The following is a 27,074-nucleotide window of genomic DNA, read 5'->3' as shown; positions in this document are numbered from 1 at the left end:
ATTTGTGAGTGTCAATTCTTCAAAACACTCCTAATTTTGCAATGGTATAGGGTGAATGGGTTAAGAGTCGGGGAAATATCACTACCAACAATCTTTTAAATGTTTCGATGAAAATTATATGTACATATGTACAATATATATGTACTCATATGTACATAATTCTAGTAGATAATGAATTCAACATTAAAAATTGAAACCATAACTCTTGCTATATGAGCACCGGAAGTTTCAAGTTATGCTATTATTCGGCGTAAATATCTCGTGCTACAATGCATTGTGACGTAATAATGCTGATAATTTAATTGATTAAAATCACCCAAATTCACGCCAGTCTAAAATACATTATTGTATGAAAGGCGCTGGATTTGAAACTCCTATGATCATGGGGTAAAAATAATGAAATTCAAAAAGAAAGAAAAAGTCGGAAGCGACATTCCGCAAAGAGAAGAAACTTCGAGTGAAAAGGTTTCTCGCAAAAAGAAGCCGTCCAAGGATAAGCATAAAAAGGTATGATGGCGGAGCTAGATTTTTTCTTTTTTCATTGTTCCCTTTGCTTATGCTATCTTTGGGGTCGTGTGCATAGACAAGTTTTTGACTTATGCATTCTCAGTGTTGTAGATTTCATTATTGTTGGCAGACTCCTAGCACTTCTGCCTACGTGACCTGTTTTTAGGATGCTTCTCTGTCTAACTCACAGAGCTTGGATTTGTGTACTTCATTGGTTTAACTTCTGTTATGGTCGGCGGTATTTTCGTCGCTCTCTATCTCATCTGTTCAATGGCTAATTTTTTTTTGCTATTGCCACCAAGCAAACCTATTCTGTCAGTTTTAAGAACAAGGAGCACATATTTATTTGTTAAAATACACCGCTTTATTATGACATTTGTCCCGCAAAATTGAAAGCTTTTTCTATGTTTTAGTCCAATAACATCAAAAGTGATAATCGCATCGTGTCAACAAATTTTTACTATACATATAATTTCTGTATTCCCAAGATTTTCTGACGACATCAGTTTCGGGAAGATTATTGGAAGTTATAATATTCGTTCTTGAGTGCTTCTGACGCTTACTCCAAAATCACAAAAAAGCTAGGCCTCATTGTCATTGATAATATTCACCATGATCTTTTTTTCTCCGATGCACATATATATAAGAATATATATATTCTTTTTTTCATGTTCGTGAGAAACATGCAGATAATAAAACATCATTTTTACTGAATTTGCCATGGGCCTCTCGCTGATCGTTATTATTTATCAATTATCTTTTATTTCATCTTAATTTTTTCTCTGGGCCGCTCGCTGATTTTACTGATTGACCGACATGGGCGTCTTCGATTTTTTCCTATTCTCATCTTCCATCCTAATTTTCCTTGCCTCGCTACTGGATTTACAAATTCTTTGAACGTGGAACTTGGTAATACACGCTGAGTTGCTTTATTTTGCAACGTACGTTACCTATCAATGAGCCAGACTCGATTTTTATTTTTTCATCCCATTCACATTTTTCATCTTAATTTATTTTCCTCGTGTCTCGCTGATTTCCATTTCTCTTTTTTCCTGCCCCCCTAACTGACAAATCCATTCATATTACCATACATCTGGTTTTGATGGCTACGAAAACTAGCCCACGGCCAGCCAATCAAAGCGGGAACAATTTTCAGTCTGTCAAGAGGCATCATCGCGAAGCCAGCCATATAATAGCTAATAACTAACCTATGCCACAACGTTCCATTTCATGGATTCGGGATGTTTCCTGGCCTCTATTGTACACGACCATATAGATCGAGAGTTGACAACACAGCCTACAGAATGGTGTATAATACGTTATAATTGTACTGTAGGTTATGAATTTTGTCAAAATTTTCTAAACCCTCTAAGAAATTTCCACCGGCGCCGATAATTGTCTTGCATTACATATTACTGTAACCAATACTATCATTTCAGGGTAATGAATATAAAAATATTTAGCAGAATCGCCCGTGAATTTCACTGGATATAACTGAAAACCCTTACGGATTTGGCCTATAAACTCACATTCAAAATTAGAAGATCCCGCCATAACTTTTCCATAATGGCTGAATAAATATAACGAATGATAATATTAAACAAGGTACATTTATAAAAATAAATTAAACGCTGGACGGGTATCAACATGAAATGAATGGGAAAAAGGTGAGAGTAATAAATTGTACAAAGAATAAGCAATCCGAAGAAAAAAAAAACTTCATACAGTTTTAAAGTTATTTAACATGCTGTTAGTCTTAAACAAGTCTTTTAAATACCGCCAAGCCCAGGTTGACGTTGCTCATGATGCTGGATTTATTACACTTGGGTGAGATTCTGGACACATGATTAGAATATGCAGTGCCAACATCATTGGATCAAGCCATCAAAAGAATCGAAGTTCAATATTACTCATGATAAATAATTAAAAGTTTTCTGGTGTCCTGATTTTAGAATGAATGTAATTTTCATCTTTTTGCTTGTCCGCACGCTGGGCTGGTTCAAATATCGAATGACAGCGCAATGTTTTTCTCCTAATTAGGTTCCCTGCAAAGCTTCATTGAAATGTTTAGAGACCACAGATTTTAAATTGTAAGAGGGATGTCCTACTAGAATAAAATGTTTTGACGATCCACAGTAGAAACTTTACTTGCAATTCGTGTTTGGTCATCTGACCTACTTCAACACACGTATTTTGATCTTGGAAATATTAAGGTGTTGTAAAATCGAACGAAGGAAGGTGTTGTAAACCTTCTGTCAGAAGTGAATCTGAATTTGCTGAAAAAAAATCTTTTTTTTTCATATCGCAATCCCTTGTACTTCTTAAATTCCCGAACTTGTACTTCTCAAATCTTCGGTTTAAATAAATGATATATACAGATTATTTATTTATTTTTTTAAAACTGACCAGTTGTGAGTATTCTAACGAGTCTTATACAGCTAATTAAACTGTTTGATATTCATCCGCAATGGTAGAAATGCCAAATGTTACTAAGCCTTGAATTCGAATGAGGGTTTGTCCGTTTTGTACTGTCTCTATTTTTGTTTCGGATATATGCTAAGACAATTTATATCGGGCAATACTCCATGCTTTACACCAGTGTTTCCCAACCCGAGTCCGCGGTCTCAAATGAGTCCGCAACGAGCCAGAAATTCACTGCGGGCCGCAAACGTTGTTGCGAAACTTAACCATCAGCCACGAATTACGTTAGAATTTACATAAAACATAAAAAGGAAGTTTTTTCATATAACATTAATCGAGGCAATAATTTCTGGATACTGAATGAGTAGGGCTGGCATATATTCGAATATTCAACTATTAGAATAGCGAATTATTATTCGAAAATTTGGTAACAAGTGACGCGACAGGTCACTTGCGCGTCGTTTAAATCAAACAATTGGATCTAGTCGTTGTTGGAAGAATAATTTTTCTGGTAGGTGTCAATGGTGGCAACCTAAATTGTTTAAATTGAAAAGCGGCAATACAAAATACTGAAAATAAAACTGAAAACACCATAAGTTTTTAAAAACGCTTTTTTAGACATGTTGCAAATTGCAAAATTTCGGGTGCTAATGTAGTATTCGTATTAGGGCATTTTCCTCAAAATTCTTTGCTTTACTGCACGGTCCGCAACCTACGGCCAGCGGAGCAATATAATCAGGCCCGCGACGCTTCTCTGAATTATAGTGACAAAACAGCTGTTTCTACGATTATATTCTTTACGTGACAGAATTTATTTTGCGGCACGTTTAGACTAAATTATATCATAACCTAACAAGTATATACACGTTGAATGAGCCTATAATTCAATTATAATTAGGCATTCAATGGCAACAAAACGCAGAAAAGTTGCACGCTAAGTGCAATTGGTTCAATATTCAAATGGTCAGTCTTCGGGCGCTGCTTGAAATTTAACTTCTGATCTGTATGAAAAAATGTGATTCATTGGCCATACTCCCGGCTTTCAACTATCTAAAAATATGCGCGGCCCACCAATGACTTGCAACCTTTAATTTTGGCTTGCGAGCGACAAAATGTTGCCGACTCCTGGCTTTACTATTGTACGAATAGCTCATATATATTTGTCGAATTCACAAAAATACGAATCGCAGAGTAAAATGATCACAATTAAATTAATATCAAAGCAAGGCGAAGTACTAAATCAAGTTGTACTTTCTAGAAATTTATAGCAGATAGTGGGATTTTTCTAACGGCGATAACAAATTCGCAAGATCGCAAATAATTTAAATCAAAACCAAATATAACCGGACAATATATTCTCACATTATTATGTTCGCAGATTGCCGTGGCATTTAAAAGAAGTAATGCTTTCATCTTGTCATAAGTCAACGCAACCGCGAGTGCCATGAACACAATTAAATTAAAATAGGAAAACACTTTAAATTCTTGTCGTTGTCAAGGATTGAATATTGTGCGACAGAAAAGGCCATTTATACACTAAAGAAGTCGGCCCTTTTAACGAAGGCGTAATTGCGTAGCATTTCCGATTTTGAAATTCGGAAAAATTCTGTTGTGTTTGGTTTATTACTTCTTCACACAGAGTACGGTTGCAAAAAATTCACGTTGAGTCCGCAAAGGTTTTCGCCAGTGAGAAAATAGTCCGCGCCAAAAAAAGGTTGGGAAACGCTTCTTTAAACAATGAGACAACTAACTTCTAGGTTCTAATGTGCGGATGCAAATGATCATGAATAGACCTCAGTGATCGTACTAAAAATGTTCTGCGGTATACTGTAATACCCAAATCAACGCACCATAAACAAAATATCGAAACACATCGCTTGTGACGTCATAAAGACACATGAAATTATAATTCCATTAAATTCGCATAAAATCAGCTCATTTTAAAATACATTATTGTATGAGAGGCGCTGTATTTCAAACTCATTTAATCATGGGGTAGAAATAATGAAATTGAGAAAAAAGGTGGACGTCGGAAACGACATTTCACGAAAAGAAGAAACTTCGAGTAAAAAAGTTTCTAACAAAAGGAGAGCCAAGCCTAATTTTAACAAAAAGAAGGTGAGAGGATGAACTGCTAAATTCTAATATTTGCTGATTTCTAGCAAAATAGTGTCACTAATGAAATCGAATTGGAGTATATAAAGTAATGTAGAATATTCAAAATAACTAAGAACATTTTCAAAGGTACTTATGTGCCTATTTTAAACACTTAGGCGAAATGTAGCAATCAAACATTGAACTTTCGATTAGAAAATGCACATGACCCGAATGACGCTGATTTAGAGTGATCGTTACTGTGTCTTCTTTAGTAATATGAAAACGTTCCTCAAACTTAGGTGTCCAATGCATGTTTCGCCGATCCCTGGACTCACCAAGAATTATGCCCAGCTAACAATCACATAAATTTGTAGGAACAGTAAAGAGCACGCAGCAAGGAGGAACTTATGTGCCTATTTTAAACACTTAGGCGAAATGTAGCAATCAAACATTGAACTTTCGATTAGAAAATGCACATGACCCGATTGACGCTGATTTAGAGTGATCGTTACTGTGTCTTCTTTAGTAATATGAAAACGTTCCTCAAACTTAGGTGTCCAATGCATGTTTCGCCGACCCCTGGACTCACCAAGAATTCTGCCCAGCTAACAATCACATAAATTTGTAGGCACAGTAAAAACACATCGATGAATTCCTCATCTCGTACACAATGGAATCTATATTAAAATCTTGGTGCTCCTGAAGTATGCGCACCAAAGTGTCGCATAACCTGAGCCCTGACCTGGTACACAACCTGAGTTTAGGTTGTGCGCCATCTTGGTGCGCATACTTCAGAAGGTCCAAAATCTTTCTGGATAACTGTATCTTCATGATTTCGTCATATTTTCCAATAAAAAAATATTAGTGTTGACTAACCTTAGTCTGTTATAGTCGATAGTTTTCAATCCGACCCTAAATTTTGGGATTTATAAATTTCAAATCTGAAATTATCTCGTCCAATATAAAAGATATGTTAAAATCTCTTCCGATACCTGTACCTTCACAATTTTTTAATATTTTCAAAAAATAATGTTTGTGTTGACTGACCTTAGTTATTGTCGGTAGTTTTCAATTCAATCCTTAATTTTAGGGTGTACAAAATTCAAAATACAAAGTCGCCAGCTATTGATAATTTGGAATCACATTCTTAACAAAGTTAATTTTGTGATTTTTCAACTCTTATTGATTCGCAGTACCGGTATTCTTCTAACAACCAAACTTGGTCCAAGTTTCCTTTGTCCGTTTCAACCCCTGAACGGCTGGATGTTCGTTAAGTCTATGACCTCATAACGGCGGGGAACGTCATAACGGAGAAGTTTGATGGCACATAGTACGGTACCTGATTGAGAACTTCGCAGTTTGCACGTTCCCTAATTTGACAGTGGGCAAATAATTTAGCGAGGTTTGCTATTAAAATGGAGGCAAACAAGCAACAAAGTATAATCCAGTTCTTTCGAAAGAAACCCAGCGGTGAAAACCAAGTTAGTGATGTTGACAGGATAGAGGAAGGGACTGCTACTTCAACTATACAACATGTTCCGAAACGACCTTGCAGCAATGTTGATATGGATCACGAAGAAACAAGCAAAAAACGAAAGGGAGACTTTATTAGGCAGTATGATAAGAAGTATTTGGTGCTAGGTTTCACTATTGCTCCCAGCAACGAAAAAGTACCGCTTCCCATGTGCCTAGACTGCGCCAGAATTCTTTCAAACGACGCAATGAAACCCGCAAAGCTAACCAAATCATGTGGAAGTCAACGTTCTACTTCGCCTTGCAGAAACTTCATTAGAACCGCGTTTAACACGTGAAATATCAAAAAGACAGCTGCAAATTTCTCAATAAATTGGATTATTTCCTTTTGCATCAGTCCGCAAACCGAAAAAGGTTGAGAACAACTGATCTAATGTTCATCCGTGAATCAAGTCCGTAGCTGAAATTTGCATGATGAGAAAGCCCGCATTAGGAAAATCCAGTGCGAAAGTATACAAGCATTTCGGTGTTAGTATTGAGAAAGCGAATGGTAGCCTACAAATTACTTTGAAAACAGAAAAGTTCATAGGGGTTAACAAAATGTTGTCAAATTAGACATTGAGACTATTTGTTAATTAGGCTACTGTTTCTGATAGAACAAGGAGCTAGGTATGTGTCGATAAATAAAATGATAACGATTCAAACGCGCTTTACTGCGATTTGCGCTAAATATAAAAAAATCACGTTTCACCTACCTAACGCCTTGCTACCGTAGTGTGAATAAACATTATGATTTAATATAAATGTCAGAATTATTTTTTACTAAACCGTTCACGAACCACGTTCGAACTTCGAGGTGCCACATTGGGCATGCGTGCCTTGTGTAGTGCACTTCTGTTCTAGACACAATTATACCCCTACCCATTAGAATCGCTGAATAATGTTTGTTTTGCAGGATTCAAAGAACTCCGAGGGTTCGGGACCTTCGCCCACATCCTTAAACTGCTTCCTTGCAGGATTGTTATGGATCCTGAAAATTTTTCGACTGGCAAAAAAGAATAAGGTAAAAAAAATATATGTTATATAATTTCTATATATATATATGACTACGTCATTTACTCAATAATGTCAATAGGGACGGGCTTGTCGGTAAGTTTTCCGCTATTTATTTCAACCAGCCGATAAATTCCCGGTTGAAGATGATAAATTTTACCATTTGCCTACTCTCAGTTTAGGCATGGATTTGCGTGGTTGTTATAAAACTGCTGGTCCTAAATTTGAGCAAGCTTGTAACAATTACTAGAAGGTGCAGATTATTGTGTATTGAACTGACTCTCCTTCCTAAATCTTTCCTCTTTATTGTACTTCCAAAAATACCCGTTATCGTAATGATCAAACCTACTTCTGTCTTACTTCACGTTTAATTCTGTAGGCGCAATTGATACTTGTCGTACGTCATTTCTGCGCGCCCATTAACCAACGCCCCATCCCTTAAGTCACGAACTCGAGTAAACCTTTCTCAAAGACAATCTAAGCATTAATTTCATGTTAGACATGTTTTTTATGAATTCCGAGTAGTCTAGCTGTAATCTTCACGTACCGGGGCTTGAGATCTCCTATGTCTCATGAAATAATGTGCCCATACCTCCAAGAAACAATGGTCAAAAGCAAAACGGCCACTAGTCCGTTTGTCTTTCTGTGCTCGTTCCTGTTTTTTCACTAGTTTGGAACCAAACTCTATATATCCATAAGCCTAACCTTTTTTTATTATCTGCGGATTGATAGTGGGGGAACACATGTCACGATTATACTTTCCTGTCCAACAATCTCGTTAGGATGAAACTAAATATGATCTCAACACAAATAGAATGATCGTATTAGAAAAACAAAATATAGATATGATTCTCGACAGATCGATTAGACGCAAGCAGTTATTGTTTGCGTGGAGTCTCATTGCGTTTACCGCACCTGTCAGACATTCGTCTGCTCAATGGATGCCACTAGGACTAGACTGTATGCCAAAAGCGTGGCCCTTTGAGAGCCGGGAACATGCTGCATTGTGTGTGAGCTTTGATCTGCTGTCTTGGCTTCCAAAACGCTGTTTATGCAAATATAGTATGATGTATAGGCTGATCGTAGGGACCAAGATTGCATACCACGTTGCTGCTAATACTGTTGTGTTCAGACTCTGTCACCTTAAATCTCCATCATACACCTAAACGAATGCTTTCATATTTAGGTTCCAGTCCAAGAAAATGAAACTGGATCTGATTACCATCCTTGTTTGGAGAGTGCAGTCACCAAGTTGATGGGCGAAAACCAACAGCCTCATCCGTCTGCAGGCACAGTTACAACTTCAAATGAGACTGTTACTTCCGGCACTGTCTCACAGGTAACATATTATATGTCGGATGATAAGAGCTGCAAGAAAGCAAAATATTTGAAAAACAAACAAACAAAATATTTGTTTCATTCTTTTTTTTTGAAAATCGTATCAGTTGTCCTCGAATGATCACTTGAATCAAAAAAAGCTCACATCTTTAACACGTCAGTAGTTTATTACTCTCTCCCATTTTAGGTCATCGAAAAACTGATAAATGCCACTCTCTATATATACTCTTACGATATCTAAGCAAGTATAACTAGCCTTTTTCTTTGTCCATAACTCGACACGATAGTTCTACATAAAATTTTTACCTTGTTAGATGCCAAAAGAAACAAATCATGACGAATATAGTTCGTTAGAAAGTCTTCTGTGCGCTGATTCACAATCTTCTGAGGCCTGTGCCTTCGACGCCGAATTAAAAGAACTTATTGCCAAAATGAATTATCGCCAAACATCATTTCACACTTGGGCATCATATCCAAATCTATGCCAAGGAGTTATGGAACTGCACATCGCGAAATCATCATATTTCAAAGCATCCGTCTCTTGTCCGAATCTGAAATATGTATTCGGTACATTGGATGGCATAATGAAATCGCGTTTGCATGTTTCTGCGTCGTGCTCAGATCTGTTGAATCAAAAGGTGGAATCGGAAATTTTGCAGTTGGCTAGACGATCACTTTCTGCTTCATGCCCGAGTTTGATTCGCCTAGAGACGGAAAGGAAAATACCATCACAGCTGCCATCTTTGCCTGATTTATGCGGTTTCAGCAGTCAAAAGGACAATGTTGATACCCCAATGCTCGCGCTTAATAATATCGACGCGAATACACCTGCTTTCCAGTCCGCCACAAGAATTGTAACGAGCCAGTTAGTTCTTGATGGAGAATTTGGGAAAACAACATCGAAGTACGTCTCCGTACTTGGATCGAGTTCATCTGTACTGATCGCCGCAAAATCTTGTTTGAAGATGTCTGTTTCATTACCTAATTTATTTCACCAAAATGAAGTACTGGTGAAAATGGAATCGAGTTTGTACATTTCTGTATCCTGTCCAGACTTGAGAAAGCAATCTAATGAAATTGCAATTACAAAATTATCTGCTTCTCCCATTTCTGCCTCCGCCAAACAATCAGATCATTTAGACTTTGAAATGTCAATGCCAGCAAGACATTCATCTCCACGAATGATCGATTTCAAAGAGGGAGAATCCCAGAACATGGAACATTGCCTTACAGCACCGGATCTTTATGTAACAGGTGGACAACCGCGCGAATCAAAGTCGCCATTATCGCATGCTCTAGTTGAAAAAATTGATGAAAATCAATTTGTCCCCAGAAAGGAAGACACAAATTTTCTCGTTGATCAAGCATTCATTTTGTCTGAATCAAGTCTGGTAATTGAGAAAAAAGAATTACAAGTCCGCGAATTCGCATTTCGTACTAGTGTGTCGTATCCAAATTTACTTCAAGCAGGAGTGCAAATAAATGATGGGAAATTATTACATCCGAGATCTACACCCTCCAGCCCTGATCTATTTTACCTGAGTCCGAGTTCAATTGATAGGGAATTCTCACAATTGCATATTTCTGCTTGTTTGTTAGATTTGATCAAGCGATTGAAATTGCCACAACATTTGAACCAGCCACCTGCTACAAGTTCGGTTTTATCCGATTCAGGCGAACAAACCCAAAATCTTGATTTAATACACGCCGAATCGAGGGAAACAAAAGAAGATCCGAATATTGCTATTCCGAAACTGGACTTGAGCAAAGTATATGATGGAGAAGGAGATAAAACATCTTCTTCTCACGATCCAGTTACTGGGCCATGTACAGTCGTTACCCATTTTCGGAACACAGAATCTGTGAACATACCATCATCTCTTCCAAATTTATCTCAGATTCCTGAGATAGCAAAGAACGAGGAATTACAAATAAAATCTTCTCTTCCCTACTTGCTCCATGCTGAAGAAATCAGCGAACAACAACCGACATGTAAACGTAGTGCGTCATGGCCACAGCTAGATCCGGTCAAATCAGTTAGAAATCTCTGTGTTCCAAAACTTGACCTGAGTCTGCTAGACTCGGAAGAAGAACCTGTCATCAGAGGAAGGATGACAATGGCAGGGATACGTAGTTCGTCGTCATGGCCACAGCTACATCCGGTCAAATCAGTTAGAAACCTTTGTGTTCCGAAACTCGACCTGAGTCAGCTAGACTCAGAAGAAGAACCTCCCATCAGATCAAGAATGGCAATGACATTTACCAGGAAACCTGCAAATAAATATATTCAAATTCTACGTTCAGCTAATTCTCTCCCCGACATTCCTCATGGTGCAGCTGAAGTGAGAACATTAAAAAAATCACAGCTCAAAAAATACCCTTCTTCGCCAAATTTAAAGGCATTAGTACCTCAAAGATTTACTGGACCATCAAAACCTTTTGACGTGCATGTACTTCATTCTCTCCAACAAAGACCTAAGAGCGCAGGTTCTTCATCTGTACCTGGTTATATACAAGAGCCATCTAAAATGCACTCAAAAACAATACATTTTCCCGTTTCGATTGGCGATTACCAAATGACAAAACCTCGAAATGAAAATGAAAACTTCCAATGTAGGCCCTCATGGGCGTACGGCAAATATCCACGTGAATTTAAACCGGAATTAGCAATTTTTTCTAATCTTGGTATCAACGATAAAGAACAAGTGAACTCATCGGAAGACGAGTCTTCTGAATTTAATACGGAACCGGAATATTATCCATACCGTCAAACACTTTCACCCATCCTGGAGGAATCGGAAGAAGATATGCAAAACATACCACCTACACCAACACCCGGTTCCTTTCCAATTCAAGTAAAGAGTGTAAATGAAATAGTTGCATCAGATTTAGCTACTAAAATTTCTGCAATTATTGCTCACTCAGTAACTTCAATCTGTTACGAAGCAAATTCGGTGGGATCTTGCATGGACGAGGTGGAAAGAATGCCGGAGTCAACAAAAATCAATAAGGTATTATTAATGCTACTAATTATCAATGAAACCAAATAATAGTACAAATATTCTCATCCCGATTTACGCGTAAGTTTATACTGTTAATACTGCTTGTGATATTGATAATTGCTCCCGCGCGAAAATAAACGTGAATCCTTACCAACTTGTTCCATTGTTCACACCATATATGTAAAGAAAAATACACAACATCAAATAATATTTCTTTCGTTATCATCACGAAAATTAAACATATGACATTTACTTCAGACTATATCTGACACTTCTGTCGAAAGTGCTGCTGAAGATATTTCAACGTCTCCGAGCCATACACCAGTAGTGGACAGGACGACTTTGTCAGATGAACAACATCTTGATGTAGGAGATGTGCAAACAAAGGTTACTTTTCTTCAATATGCAAAAAATCTTTGGCTTAATTTGGCCTTGTCAAAAGATTTAAACATTCATGATCATGAGTCAATTTATCATGGCTTCGGAATCTTGATGCAATGAAATTGTGGAGGTAGTATAGTTAGCGAAGTGTTTGACGAAATATTAGATTACATGACACAGTCGCAAATATTTAAAATGTTTCCACACATAGGTAGAGAATTTCATTCTACGTCACAGTGTCGCTTTAAAATAATGTGAAATCCCACTGAAGTAAGGAACTTTGTAATGTCGAGTTCCCAAAATATATGGTAATGAACAAGATAGCAAAAATACAGTATAGAATACATGTGGAACTCCTACTCGCGCTGCCATTAAGGTGAACTTATTTACACCATTTCACCCATTACATCTTTACGTTATAGGCGGCAACCACTTCCATCAAAGATGTTACTGAAAAAAAGTTGACATCTTCAATCCATTCACCGGAAAACGTTGCAATAACTAATGAATTGACAAAAAAGGAAAAACTTGGTCAGGAAGACGAAGTTCAATCTAAAAACACCGATCTCTCCTTTGGGGTAAATTTTTTGCCTAAATTTACTTGACCTAAGCTTGATAAAATAATATTTTCGTGGCAAATGATTTTTATAGCCCGTAAAAGTTGGCGTTGAACAAAATTAGTGATACACGCAGTATTTATTATTCGAGTATATTAATTACAGTTCAATTATATATCATTATTCTCATAATATAGGATCAAGAAAAACACACAAATGACAAAGACCAATCAATGAAATTGAAGCCAATCATAGCATGCGAACCAGAACACGTAATTAAAATTACAAAAGCAGTTGAGATGGGTTCACATGTGGGCGATGTGGAAGCATCACCGAAATCCACGAAAATCATCAAGGTATTATAAAAAGATGAGTTTCAATTTTCTACTTAATTTCATTTTAAGAGTCGCGAATCTTTCCATTATTTTCATTCGAATGAAAAGAGTCGTAGCTTTATTTTAAGTTTTAAGTCTTTATTTTTTTGTACGTGATACCAAAAATTATTTTGCCATTAAATTTGTGCCGCTTACGAAAGAAAGATTTGCAGAATTGCGATACGGACTGCAAAGATTATTATTACGCTACTTGTATCGCAAACATAGGATACAACATATCTGATATATTTTTATAGACTGCATCTATTACTATTGACGGCACCATGGAGGAAAACCCTACATTTCCAAATCAAATGCCAGTAGTAAATGACAAAAAAAAGAAGTCCGATGAAAAAGGGGACGGAAACGGAGACTTTGATCGGACAGGAAAAATCCTGGTAAGTAATAGAAGTAAATTATTTTGACTGTAATAAATTAACTAATAATTTTGGAAATAATGACATCAAGGCTAAAAATAATTCCGAAGTCATAAATATTGGAGAATATTCAAGAACATTCCAATATGATATTTCAACATAACATGCGAAATAGCGAATAATTTCCCGTGTGATATGTCGAATGACCTTGTTTTACATGAATAATCTGTGTAAGAACGGTCTCGAATAATCGAGAAAATTGTTGTACCCCTTTAAATGCGATCTCGAACATAGAAGAGATCGTCATCATTATCGTCAAATATTAATAATCTGATGATCTCTACTCTTAAGAATAATAACTTGAAATTGTAAGTTGGTTTATTTGATTTAATTTATTGTAATATATTTATTGAAGGAAATAGAATATATACAGGCAATTGTCTAGATCCTTGCTGTTATATCAAATTAACATACATCTCGACTTGAATAAGTAACCTATTATATATTCTGTTTGGAGTCAGATTAATATCTAACTAGTTTAATTAGCAACTACAACAGAAGACGTTTCATGACTAATTTACTTCACCAAAAAAGGAGATGATCTCTGTTTTATTTACGTACCTAGCACAAATAGAAAGTGTAGCCTTAATTACCTATTATTTGAAAGTTTTATCTACATACTCAGTTGATGAGCAATAGGGTTTACTAAACAAGTAATATAACATGGATTTTACGAAAAAGGAACAACATATTCAGAAGAAGAACGAGGACAAGATGAGTGTAATCGATCCTATTCCGTTCCAAGAACTCGATTCTCATCTACCACAATCAAACAAAAGTTTCATCGAGAAGGCAACTCAGACGAGCGATTTAGAGGCAGAGAAGTTTTCTTCGAAATTCACAAAGGTATTACACATTTTGATTCCAGATACCAGTTATTTTACTATTTTTATTCAAGTATTTTCAAGTAAATTATATCGTTTTCAGAAGCAAAAAAAGAAAGTTGAAGTGTCGAAAGGAAATACAGAATCAGTATGTCGAATTTTTTCCAATATCATTCTATTCCATAATACTGTAAATTTAAACTTCGTACCGACGTATAATGTAGAGTCGAGGTGAACATATCTATAATAAAATAGGTAATATATACTGGCTATAAATGCAAAGCAAAAAACTGATCAATGATAATGCTATCGATATGTGCAGATACATTAGTACAAGTATTACAACATCATTTCCTTACTATAGGATCAAAAAGTTCAGAAAAAAGTACGCGCTGCACTTCTTACGACATCGAGCAAAAGTTCGACAAAGTTTGAATCGAAGAAGGACAATGTAAAAACAACGAAGTCCACAAAAAAGGTAACATAAAAATGATAAGTCCAGCTGCACACTAACACAAATGTATTTCTGTAACGTTTCGTCCGACCACAGTCAGACTTCCTCAGACAAGCAGTTTACAACAATGATTACATGATTGTTGTAAACTGCTTGTCTGAGGAAGTCTGACTCTGGTCGGACGAAACGTTACAGAAATACATTTGTGTTAGTGTGCAGCTGGACTCATTAATTGAATAGAATAGTCATGTTTATTCCTGTATGTTGAAAATTATTATAATTAAATTAAATATAATAATATTATACTCCATACTATGATGGGATAATGTGAATTTCAAAACAATTATTATGGCAATTAAAAAAGATGAGTCTAGATTTCACCTACGAGAAAAAATGAAATAATATTGATTTTATTAGCATGGATGGATGACAACAGATAGTGATGTAGCAAAATTGTAAACTGTTTTTCTGAAGTCTAATGATCGGAAAGAAATAATAATTTTTCAAAGTGCCCTGTATAACTATATTAAAACAAATATGACAGCAACACAAATATTGAAAAGTGGTCTTTACTATTATTCCAAAACCAAGTTTTAAGTGAGATTTTCCATTTGATCGACAGATCATATTCCATGGATGTAAGCAGTAATGATTGAATTTATTAACCACAGTACAAGTATTAAGATTTGGATTTCGTATTATAGGATCAAGAACCTCGGAAGAAAAGTGATGGCAAGATGCGTGCAATAAATTCTATTCCGCGCAAAACACTCAAAACAAATCTTCCAGCATCGCACAAAAGTTTAACTAACAAGGGATCGCAAATGAACGATATGGGGGCAGCGAAGTTAAAAGTAATACAAAATGATGATTCCACATACTAGAAGTTTTCCGTATTTATTATTCAATGCTTTTAAGTAAATCATATTGTTTTTAGAAGCAAGTGAAGGGGAAGAAAGATAAAGTACCGAAAGGAAATATAAAATCAGTATGATATATATTAATAATATAATAGTATTTTACTTTACAATACTGGAACCCATCACATAGGTAAAATAGGTACAGTAAACACATACGGCAAAAATGGAAGCCAGGTTGTACTGCAATAATATGAATAAGTAAGTAAATATACCGACTTACAATGCTTAGCAAAACACACAACAACATAGCTACTTGAATACCCAAAATACTGTCTTATACAATTCTGTCAGTACATTGAATATTATGATATGATTTTCCTGCTATAGGGTCAAAAAATACCGAAATTTGAACGCAAGTTTGGTTTCATGGTCCAAAAATTTCCACTCCGACAACGCGTTTCCCTTCTTCCAAGTTCAACCAAGAAAACAACTAAAATGAAAACACAAATGGACGATGGGAAAACAGCGAAGACCACAAAAAAGGTACAATAAAGAAATCATTCCAGACTTAAGATATTTTTCATATTTATCGTATTATTTAATTTTATAAAGGTGTTAAAAAACTTTCTCAAGAAGAGGAAAGGTAAAGCACTCAAAGAGATTATAACAAATGTATATAGGAAAAAATATAAAGCAAATTCATTTCATTTCTTTCAAATTATTTATATGTGCTTTGCTGTATTGCAATATTTTAAAAAATTTGAATCTGAATTAATTTTGTGATTTACATAGACACAGCTTTAACTTTATTGTTTGCGTATATTAATCACAGTCCAAGAATAAAAAAGGAAAAGGCAAAGACGGTTTAATGAACTCGAAACCAGTCCCAGTTCCCAGCGAACCTAATCTTGCAACTTCTAATACCAATGAAGATGAGATCGGTTCACACATGGGCGATGTAGAAAAATCTTCGAGTTGCACGAAAATCATCAAGGTAGTGTAAAAAGACGAGTCCAGATATTAAATACTTAATCTTAAAGAGTAGTGTAGTGATTCGTTCCAATAATCTCATGGTAATGAAGATGGGTCGCCCGTTCTATATTGGGTTTGTTTCAATTATGCCTGTGCTAGCTCTAGTACCTAAATATGAGAAATTTGTGAATATGACTCTCATAAGAATATTAAAATATACTGACTGTATATGCATAGCAAATCACAAAAGAGCATAGTTTTCATTGACGTGAACAAGAAAATAAGCCATGTATTAAAAAATTAAAATATCCAAAACAGCATAGTGGCTATAGTACAATTCTATCAGTAAACTGAATCCATGTAATATATTATGATTTTCCTGCTATAGGTTCGAGAAATTCAGACAGATAAACAAAAGTCCCGTTTGATGGATAAAATCTCAACCAAAGCACATGCTTCACGACTTTCAACTTCGACTAAGAAGGAATCACAGATGGACGGTTTGAAGACAGTGAAGTCCACAAAAAAGGTAAAAACAATAACAATTTTTCAAGATATTTTCACTGTATCGCATTAACATTTATTAACATGAATATTTTGAATGAACTATAGGTTTCGCTAGAATAATTATTGGAATAAAATATAATTCTAGGTGAAAAATCGAACCGAATTCACAAAATCACAGAAGTCAAATGAAAAAATGGATTCCCGCAAAGAAGAAAATAAATTGGGTTGGTTCATTCAGTCATTAGAAATTTCACAAGCCGAGAAAATATCGAATAAAATAATAAATGGATGAAACACTCGTTAATTAATATTTTTCGTTAGTCGTCTATTTACCCAGAATTCTTTCTATATAGTAACAATATAACATTACAATTGTCCATTATTTTTAGTATACCATAAACCAGACAAAGGAAAATCAAATTCTGGAATACCAGTTGGGCCATATAAAGGTATAACATAGGATATATTTATATTACAAGCATACCTCAAATTTGATATATTTATCATTTTGCTCAAGCAATATTTGTAGAAAAACAGTGACCTGTCCAAAAAAAGGCCAATGAAATTGTTTGATTGTTCAGGGCTTGAACTGAATTATTCAATATCACTATCATCGCTATTTTCAGTCACCTATCAGCTGTAAAAGGTCGAAATATTATTGCTCTTATTGTCTTCCAGAAAAAATCAACAATCGCCATCAAATGCCGAGACCGAATTACGGCAATCGGCGAAAAGAAGTCAAAACTTCAACAAAACATGAGGATGAAGATGAAGAAGAAATAAGGGAGGAAATTGAAATTGGTAATTTAAGAAATTATCTTGGTAATTTCATGAAAACTTTTGAACTTTTCTATTTTTCATACCGTAGGTCTGCTTGAAAAATTCAAGCACTTTAGAATTAGACAATCTGAATCGCTTGATAAGTTGATTAAAATGAATGAAAACTAGATATTAATTTTATTTTCAGATTGTTGCACAAACGATGTAATTCTTCGACTTCGGAATTTTCCTTTTGCTCCGATTAGAAGAAATTCAATGAAGAACAAACAAGGAGCTATGGCCGAGGTATAGAAATGATTAGGATTTTTCTTATTTCCATTTTTTGAGATAGTTTCCAAAATCCCATATTATTTTTCAGAAAGAAGGAATGCACTCAAATGAGGAATGGTATTTTCGAAGAGGAAAAAATAAATGGGGTTGGTTTAAATATTCATTTCGTTTTCTTAATAATGAGGAAGTTTGAAGACTTCAGGGAACTACTTTATGATATGAAATGATTGCACTTACATCTGCTGCAGAAATATTATTACAACACTAGGAATAATATAACATAGAAGCAATAGAAGCTTATACTTGGTTATAATTTCAGCGCACCACGAGCCTGAGAAACAAAAGCCAAGTCCTGGAATGCCAGTTATTAAGCGATATAAAGGTATATACGTAATGTTTCCTGTTTAACAAGTATATTTTAATTAACCATACACATCCATTCTTATTAATATAGTAGCGTAATAAGTATAGTTACGTGACTGTAGCATAAATTAGAACTCTCATTTTATTTATTGTATTCAGACAAATTCAACAATCGCATGCAAATAACAGAACAGGACTACGGCAGTCGGGATGAAGCCATGATGCCAAAAGAGGACGAGGAAAATGAGGAAGATGAAGAAATAATGGAGGAAATAGAAATTGGTAATTTATGATGCTTTTATGAAACAATTTAAGAACTTTTCCTTGTGCGTTAGCTTTTCAAATTTAAATACTGTACTTAAAATTACATTCAGAAAAACACATAATAAATTAATTTTGAACAAAAAAAGCTAAAAAAGCTCATTTTAATTTTAGACTGTTCCGCGAACGAGGAAAGCCCTCCACTTTGGGATTTTTCTCTTACTGCATTAGAAAAAACAAAACCAAAAAGGCAAAAAGCTACGTTCGAGGTAAAGGATTTTTTGGGTATTTTTATTTTTACTTATTTGAGCCGGTACACCAGAAGATCATTGAAACTATAAAAAGTTCATTTGGTAAGAAGTTGGCTACTGGTTTTATTTTTTTATACCATACATATAAGATTAAGTTTGAGTTTCAAAGTTACTGTTATGATCATAAAAATATTTAAAATGTTTTATTGCGATTACTTACTTGTTGAGATTTAGTGAACGAATATATATCATATAAAATAATGTGGGCTTGTGTAGATAGTTCTTTTCTAATTTTGGCTTCATTTTTAGCCATACGTGACAAAACTACCAAGATTAAACAGAAAATTGGATTTCTACAAAAGAAATTGGACAAACGGTTTGATTTTGTTTATGTCCTCTTGCAAACATGCCTATTCTTATACATATTTTCTTACAATTGGATGTTAGACGGAAAGGTTTTAATCGGCTACAGTAAAATGTAATACATTCGATAAAATGCCCACAGACCAACTTGTTAATTGTATAACTTTCAGTGATACGATTAATTCGTATGCTGCATGGAGAGCTATTTTTATGTATATCCGTAGTTATTTAGTGTGGACGACCAAGTATATAAAACACTTCTTGTTAATTGTTACCCAGATTTGGTTTAGAATATTAATTTCTTCGTAATGGATAGTTAAACACAAATAAATATTTAAGAGAATATTATTCAGGTCATTATGGAATAAGTTCCAACTTGGAGACGAGACTTGGCATGCCTGTCAAAAGACAGAAAGGTATGATGAGGCACATGTTATTCAATCCCATATATCAATTATGTACTTATTAATGATTCGCTCTATGAATGAAGTTAATACCGTTTAGTTATTTTAAGTAGATGCTCGCCTGTTTAAAACTCAGATAGGGGTTATGTTTGCTAAAATTTTATTTCAATGTTTATTTCAATGATAATTTATTATTTTTTGACGTTGTTTATAAAAACTGATCGAATATAAAAATTTTATTAGGAAAACCATTCGTCAATCGCATGGAATTTCTACCAAGACAAATCCCATACTTTGGCAACAAACGTAAGGCGGATAAGTTAAAGGAACAAAGTGAAGATGGTAATTACTATTCAAATTAATTTGAATGAAATTATTAGCCTAATGCACATTCGATGAAAAAGATAACTTGATTCCTATGTATTCTATAATCTATATCATATATATTATATTTCAAATATCTTCCACTATGGATGGTTATATTTCTGGATAAGTATTGAATTTCGTTTAGTACTACAGTTTTGTTGGATGCAGATATTGGATTTTGTGGTAAATATAGTGGAGATGGCTTGGCAGTAAAAACAAATATACGATGAAATAAGATGAACTCAAAAACCATTCTATTACTATTTAAAAAAACAAGTGAAACAAGTGTTGATATTTTCATGCAGGCGGATACAAATATAAACCACCATGGAACTTTTCGACAGACGTGAACGTAGACTAAATTTTTTTCTTGTATTTTATGTATTGAAAATAAATTTTTTCATAATTTTGAAGATTGCTTTTATATGTGGACTGAACACTCTTTTGGAGTTGTTTGGGCTAGGTGTGAAATCATATGTACAATTACATTCCTCGACATTTTGTTCATTATGAGCTTACCACCATACCAATCATTATTTGAAGTCTGAAATTCGTGGGGAGCACGAGGCCTGATAAGGGTGATGAGAAAAAAAGGATTCAGCGCGTCATTCAGGACTATTATTGTTTTTTTTTGGTGGTTTCTGACATACGCAATACCAGTGGCAAATTTGAAAATTTTAGAAATTATATTGGGTTTAAGACACCCTTTCTTCAAGCGCGAAACAACAACAGTTTATCAATAAGCAAACTGATTCAACAACTCAGCTGGCTTTTTGTGAATACAAAATCCATTTTAATAAACAACTTTTTATTTGAAACAACAAATATTAACAACGAAATTTGAATAAGTAAAATACATCGCCCCGATTAAAATTCCATCCTTCGCTTCCCGCCAACTATGCTCGACACAACTCGATTAAGTTTCTCCTCGGTGACGATTTCACGGTGACAGTGAAGCACACACAAATCCGAAACATCGAACGAAGGAAGGTGTTGTAAACCTTCTGTCAGAAGTGAATCCAAATTTGCTGAAAAAAAAATCTTTTTTTTTTCATATCGCAATCCCTTGTACTTCTTAAATTCCCGAACTTGTACTTCTCAAATCTTCGGTTTAAATAAATGATACAGATTATTTATTTATTTTTTTCAAAACTGACGAGTTGTGAGTATTCTAACGAGTCTTATACAGCTAATTAATTTGTTTAATATTCATCCGCAATGGTATGGTAGAAATGCCAAATGTTACTAAGCCTTGAATTCAAATGAGGGTTCGTCCGTTTTGTATTGTCTCTTTGTTTGTTTCGGATATATACTAAGACTGTTTATATCGGGCAATACTCTATTCTTTAGGGCTTAGGCAATGAGACAACTAACTTCTATGTTCTAATGTGCGGATACGGATGATCATAAATAGACTTCAGTGATCGTACCAAAAATGTTCTGCGGTATACTGTAATACAGTGGCGGCGCGTCAATAGGGCCAACCGGGACAATGCCCCGGTTGTTTTTTCGGTATAATAAAAAATATTCGAAAAATACCTGAATATCGGTTGCACAGACTGTCTACACTGGCCATATTCTCCCGACATGGTTCATTTTTCGCTCGCAAAGCCTTCGCCGAACGTCGACGGGGCGACGCCGATTTTGCCCCGGTTGCTCATTGTATATCGTATTCTCTCTTTTATCTTCCACTCGCCGCGTTTGTCTCGTTTGTTTTCTGTTTCTTTTACTAAATCATCGGGGCCGATCGGGGCTAGCCCCGAAATTATGACGACACAATGCCGACGTTTCTTACAACAACGTGTTGACATATTCACGCATTCCTTCTCGTTCGTTGGTTGCTTGAAGAGTTGATAGTTTCCTCGCCTTCGTTTTTGTCGCTTGTTTCGCTATTTGAATCAGTTAGAGACCTTTAGTCCATTTGTTTTCGATCTTCCATATTCCTTTTGAGCTCCTCACTTCTTTCCGGCTTCGCATTTCTTAGCCTTAGACCTCATAATGAATAAGGTTGATGCACTACTTCGCACTCCGTTTTCGCAGCTGCCGCTGGAACAAAAATTAGAGGTACAACGTCTTGGGCCTTATCAACCACAAATTGTTCACTGGAACAATCCCATGACGGAGGAAAGCGTCGGCGTACATTCTGCGCAGAAACTTGGTATAAAAAACACGAATGGTTGTGTTACAGCGAGGACAAAAATGCATTTTTTTGTTTTTATTGCCTACTTTTTGCTACCGCCCGTGACTCACGTTGGTGTAAATTTGGTTTTAGAGATCTTAAACATCTTTCCGAGCGTGCCAGGGATCATCAATCTTCTATGGAGCATCTGGACAATGCAGTAAAATACCGAACATTCGGAAATGTTAATATTACAGCACAGTTGGATGAAGGACGCGCGGTTTCTATTCGTCGGCACAACCAAAACGTCGAGAAAAACCGCCATGTTCTCGGTCGATTGATAGATGTTTTGAAGTTCATTGATTGTCACGAGCTGTCCCTCCGTGGGCACGATGAACGGGCTGGCTCTTCTAATAGAGGGGTATTTTTGGATATGGTGGAATACACCGCATCCCTAGATACAGTATTGAGAGATCATCTTGATGCCGCAACTGTTTCGAAAGGGACATCTAAGGATATCCAAAATGATTTGCTCGACTCAATGTATAAAATTTATTTACAACATTTGGCTCTGGAAATTGAGAATTGCCAGTTCCTTTCGATTCAGTCTGACGAGACAACTGACATCACGTGCGTTTCCCAACTGGCTGTGATTTTTCGGTTTGTGAAAGATGGTAAACCTACCGAGAGATTTCACAGCTTTGTACCAATCGTTGATCGCACGGCTTGCGGGATATCGGCTGTACTGAAAGAAGTGTTACAGCCTTACAACGCGAAGTCAAAATCGATAGCTCAAACTTATGACGGCGCGGCAGTCATGAGTGGGTCGAAACATGGTGTTCAAGTTTATATAAAAGAAGATTTTCCTCATGCGCATTTTTTACATTGTTATGCACACCAATTTAACCTCGTTATTAAAAATATGTGTCTTGATACCCCTCTCGTCCGTATATTTTTTGCAAATGTTTCGGGGTTTTCTTCATTTTTTTCCGTTTCTCCGAAGCGCTCTGACCTCCTTCGCCAGATATGTAGCCGCCGTCTCCCAGCTTGTGCACCAACACGTTGGAACGTCCAATCACGCGTGGTGCAGGGTGTGTCCGAAATTAGGTCTGAGCTCATTGAGTGTTTCAATGGCATTCAGAGCTCTCCGGTTTGGGACGAACGCTCTGTGAGGGAGGCGGCAGGTCTAAAGCGTCTGCTAGAAGATGGTGAGTTTTCATTTTTTCTCGCTTTTTTCTCCACAATATTCTATCACGTGGATGTATTATACGGCGCATTGCAGTCAAGGCTAATGGATGGAGCGTCTGTGCAGTCGTGTATTTCAGACTTCTGCGATGCTGTATCTCGTATCCGGGAAACAATAAAATACGACGACACATGGGGTGCTTCTTTACGCCGCGGGCAAACAACGCAGCGTTTGATTTTGTCTGCAAAGGAATGCTGTGACATTCTGGTGAATCAAATAGGCGATCGTCTGCGCACTGAACACCTTGCCGCGTTCTCTTTGATGAACCCCAAAAATTTTTCAAAATTTGCACGTCAATTTCTCATCCATTTGTTGGCTACTGTCTCCAAATTTTACCCCATGATAAACGTGGGTAAATTGGAAAATGAATTGCGATGTATATACACCAATCAAACTTTTTTGAACATCACATCAACTTGCGCGCTCTATGGGTTCTTCATAGATAACACTCTAGTCACTACCTTTGCGGCGTCTGCAAAATTTCTGGACATCATTTTGACGACGCCTATTTCTTCCGCCGACGCAGAGCGAACATTCAACACGCTGAAGCGTATTAAAACGTATCTCAGAAACACAATGAAGCAAGATAGATTAAATTCCTTGGCTGTTTTATCCATTCACAGAGACGTTATTTCTGGGATGCATGACTTTAATCAGCGCGTTATTGAGCATTTTGCTTCCAAGAAACCGCGACGTGTTGCATATATGTTCATGCAGTAGAAGTCTAGCAGCATATATATCTATGAGTGAGCGACGCATGTCCTTATCTTTGCATTACCTTTCCTTTCTTCATAGTAACGTTTCAAACCTTATTTTAGGTTTTGTCTGCTTTCCCGAAGTTTCTGTTAATATGTCATTGTATTTATCTGGGTAAATATTGCCTTTCCTTTTGAAAGAGGTTTCAAAATAAACTATGTCTATATTTATTAATCCCTAGACTTGGACCGGTTTTAAATACACTTTCTTATCGTTAAAAATTGTCGCTTTTGCCGATTGGTTGTGACCGATGGAATGGTTTTTATACTCATAAAATGATGGGAGAACTTAGAGCGCTCATCCTGTCCCCGTAGATGGGGGTGACTTGGTCCCGCAGTAGCTTGCCCCGGTTGTCAAAATGACATAATCATGGAAATATTTGAAGTATGTCCTGGGATGAATATGAAAATCCCATTATTCATATATAGGCTACATATAACTAGACTACACTACCTTTATCGATGGAAAAATATATTGAAAACTGGGAGCTACGTGAAACGTGATTTGAAGGATTTAAATATGTTTGGCAAATATATCCTTCAAACTACTATCTTCAGTTTCTTTTTTTTTATGTTACCCTGTGTTCTGTGCTTATCGACCTAGAGATTGACGCATCGTGCTAAGCGTTATGAATAAATGTTCCTAACATTGCACATCTGATTACCCTTTGTCAAACCTATGTTACGTTCAGTGCCCTCCTACAATTTGCACCCACGGTCATTCAAACCCACGGCCATTTGCAACCTTGGGCATTTGTGCGTTAGTGAGATAGATAGTCGAGGAATTGATAATATTTACTTCTATGTTGAACATTTTATACACAAAAGTTCAGGACACGTCTGATATTTATGCTTATGATATTTATTGTGAAATGAAGTTAAATATATCAAAATATTGTCAAAAAGAGATCCCCTAACAACGTAGTTGTGTATAAATGTGGACGGCTCAGGTCGCGACACCAAAACCAACTGATATATATTTGGTCGAAAATCAAATACAAACGAACTCCATTATCGTAGACTAGATGGATACGAAATGTGAGCTTTTTTCCTAAACTGATAATCGTTTTCAAATTGCCAGTAGGCTACTAAAAGAAGGCTTGAGCGTCAAAATGGCTATTGCTATTATATCGTCATATTTTCTCCGAGTTCTACTGTGAATGTCAATATTTCATTTGATATTTTGCGATTTCTACAAACATTGCCGTCACATGTAACCAGTCAGACAAAGATATTATCGGTATCGATGTGAATTTCTGCGCAGGCCGGACTTAATTTGCAATTTTTTATTTAGAGCTTTTGATAGATCCGACAGATTTTAGCGGAAATCGCCTAGGCTTTCATGTCCTTATATTTGAGCATTGCTCCTCTGTTTCATTAATTTTTCAAAGTCAACGCTGAAGACCGAGTTAGATACAGACGAACAATTTAATTTCAATGACTTAGTAAGTTGATCGCGCCATTGCTGAGTTTTGCAGAAAAATTGGCCCCTTTGTCTTTGATTTATTATATGAAATAAATTCAGTGTGGTCGATTTACAATCAAATTGAAAACGAACACAGCTGGATGGATAGCTTTCAAGAAGAAAAAACAACACAAAGTAAATCTAGTCCATGTTTTACCCAATTTATATTTTTATTACCATGACAGAGCTACGATTAGTAATGTTATATACATGTAATTCAAGAGGATCAACTGATAATGTTTTACGAATATACCTATTTGATGAGATGCCGAATTGCTGTAGTAAGTAATCGAAATAGTAATCGAAAAGTTGATATAAAGTCTGTTATTGTAGTCGTTATGGATTGTTATATTGGTCGAATTTTGATTTCCGTAACTTTAAAAGAATAATACTGTCCCTTCCAAGGAGACCATTCAACACCATCTGCGTAAGATTTGTGGACTCCACCTTTGAAATAATGACCATTCAAATTGCTTGAATGACAGCCTGAGTACCATCATTCCCCTTTAAAAGACACTGCACAATTCCCAGAATATGAATCATTGTCTTGATCCTTAGTCGTAAATCTTCGACCGTTGTGACCACTCAAAGAATCACCCGCGTCTCCAGTGTATCCTCCAACGGCAAGTGTATATTTCGTTTTCGGTCCTCCTACTTTGAAATTGCTGTAAAATTAATGTCATAGGTTAGATTTTAGAATTAAGTAAATCAAAAAAGTAATCAAATGAATTTTACGAATATTTTGCATATTTCTTGTTTCCTTCCCAATCTTCCAAATCAATACGAAGTTCATAGTCATTATAACGTGTCAGGTGATGAAGATTCTCCAGGCCTTTTAGATAGATAAAATATTGAAAAAAAGAGAATAATTAATTGTGTCATTATGCTGAAGATTTTTGAAACTTACCAAGCCAATATTCATCAGCTTTGTTCCCAAATCCATTTACGTATTCATTCCAATTTCTGTAGAATTCCGTTGAGCCACTTGTCCGTCGTTGAAATATCTTTCAAGAACGCAGGAACATTTTATAATAGTCATAAAGAATATTGGTATTAATACAATCAATTTGGTGGTTATGGAACAAAGGTAAATAGAGTGTTACAAAATTATGCACAATTTTTTTTATTCTCACCATCCAACCACCATCGTCAGTTGTTAGATCACAAGTTCCGG

General features: G+C 35.8%; 1 protein-coding gene across 6 annotated transcripts; it reads left to right on the top strand.

Annotated features, from left to right (window-relative positions):
* The first annotated feature begins 373 nt into the window (after positions 1 to 373).
* Positions 374 to 20,728, top strand: LOC120334300 (uncharacterized). 6 transcript variants are annotated; one of them, XM_078117800.1, is made up of 29 exons: positions 374 to 507; positions 7,454 to 7,561; positions 8,738 to 8,890; positions 9,204 to 11,900; positions 12,150 to 12,278; positions 12,695 to 12,850; positions 13,027 to 13,185; positions 13,461 to 13,601; positions 14,322 to 14,486; positions 14,568 to 14,612; positions 14,829 to 14,942; positions 15,623 to 15,772; positions 15,856 to 15,906; positions 16,166 to 16,321; positions 16,391 to 16,450; positions 16,611 to 16,772; positions 17,139 to 17,279; positions 17,403 to 17,481; positions 17,647 to 17,706; positions 17,936 to 18,058; positions 18,225 to 18,322; positions 18,396 to 18,453; positions 18,627 to 18,689; positions 18,830 to 18,952; positions 19,106 to 19,200; positions 19,492 to 19,558; positions 19,899 to 19,961; positions 20,193 to 20,291; positions 20,621 to 20,728. In XM_078117800.1, the coding sequence occupies exons 1-29, from the start codon at positions 397 to 399 to the stop codon at positions 20,674 to 20,676; spliced, it is 5,682 nt and encodes a 1,893-aa protein (XP_077973926.1). In that variant the 5' UTR covers positions 374 to 396; the 3' UTR covers positions 20,677 to 20,728. The 6 variants fall into 6 exon arrangements, with proteins under 6 accessions (XP_077973926.1, XP_077973925.1, XP_077973928.1 ...); XM_078117799.1 differs by lacking the exon at positions 374 to 507 and adding an exon at positions 4,872 to 5,046; XM_078117804.1 differs by lacking the exon at positions 374 to 507 and adding an exon at positions 6,459 to 6,640.
* The last annotated feature ends 6,346 nt before the right edge of the window (positions 20,729 to 27,074 follow it).

Source organism: Styela clava, chromosome 11 (assembly GCF_964204865.1).
Source record: "Styela clava chromosome 11, kaStyClav1.hap1.2, whole genome shotgun sequence".
Taxonomy (NCBI): Eukaryota; Metazoa; Chordata; class Ascidiacea; order Stolidobranchia; family Styelidae; genus Styela; species Styela clava.
This window is presented reverse-complemented; position numbering and strand designations above follow the sequence as displayed.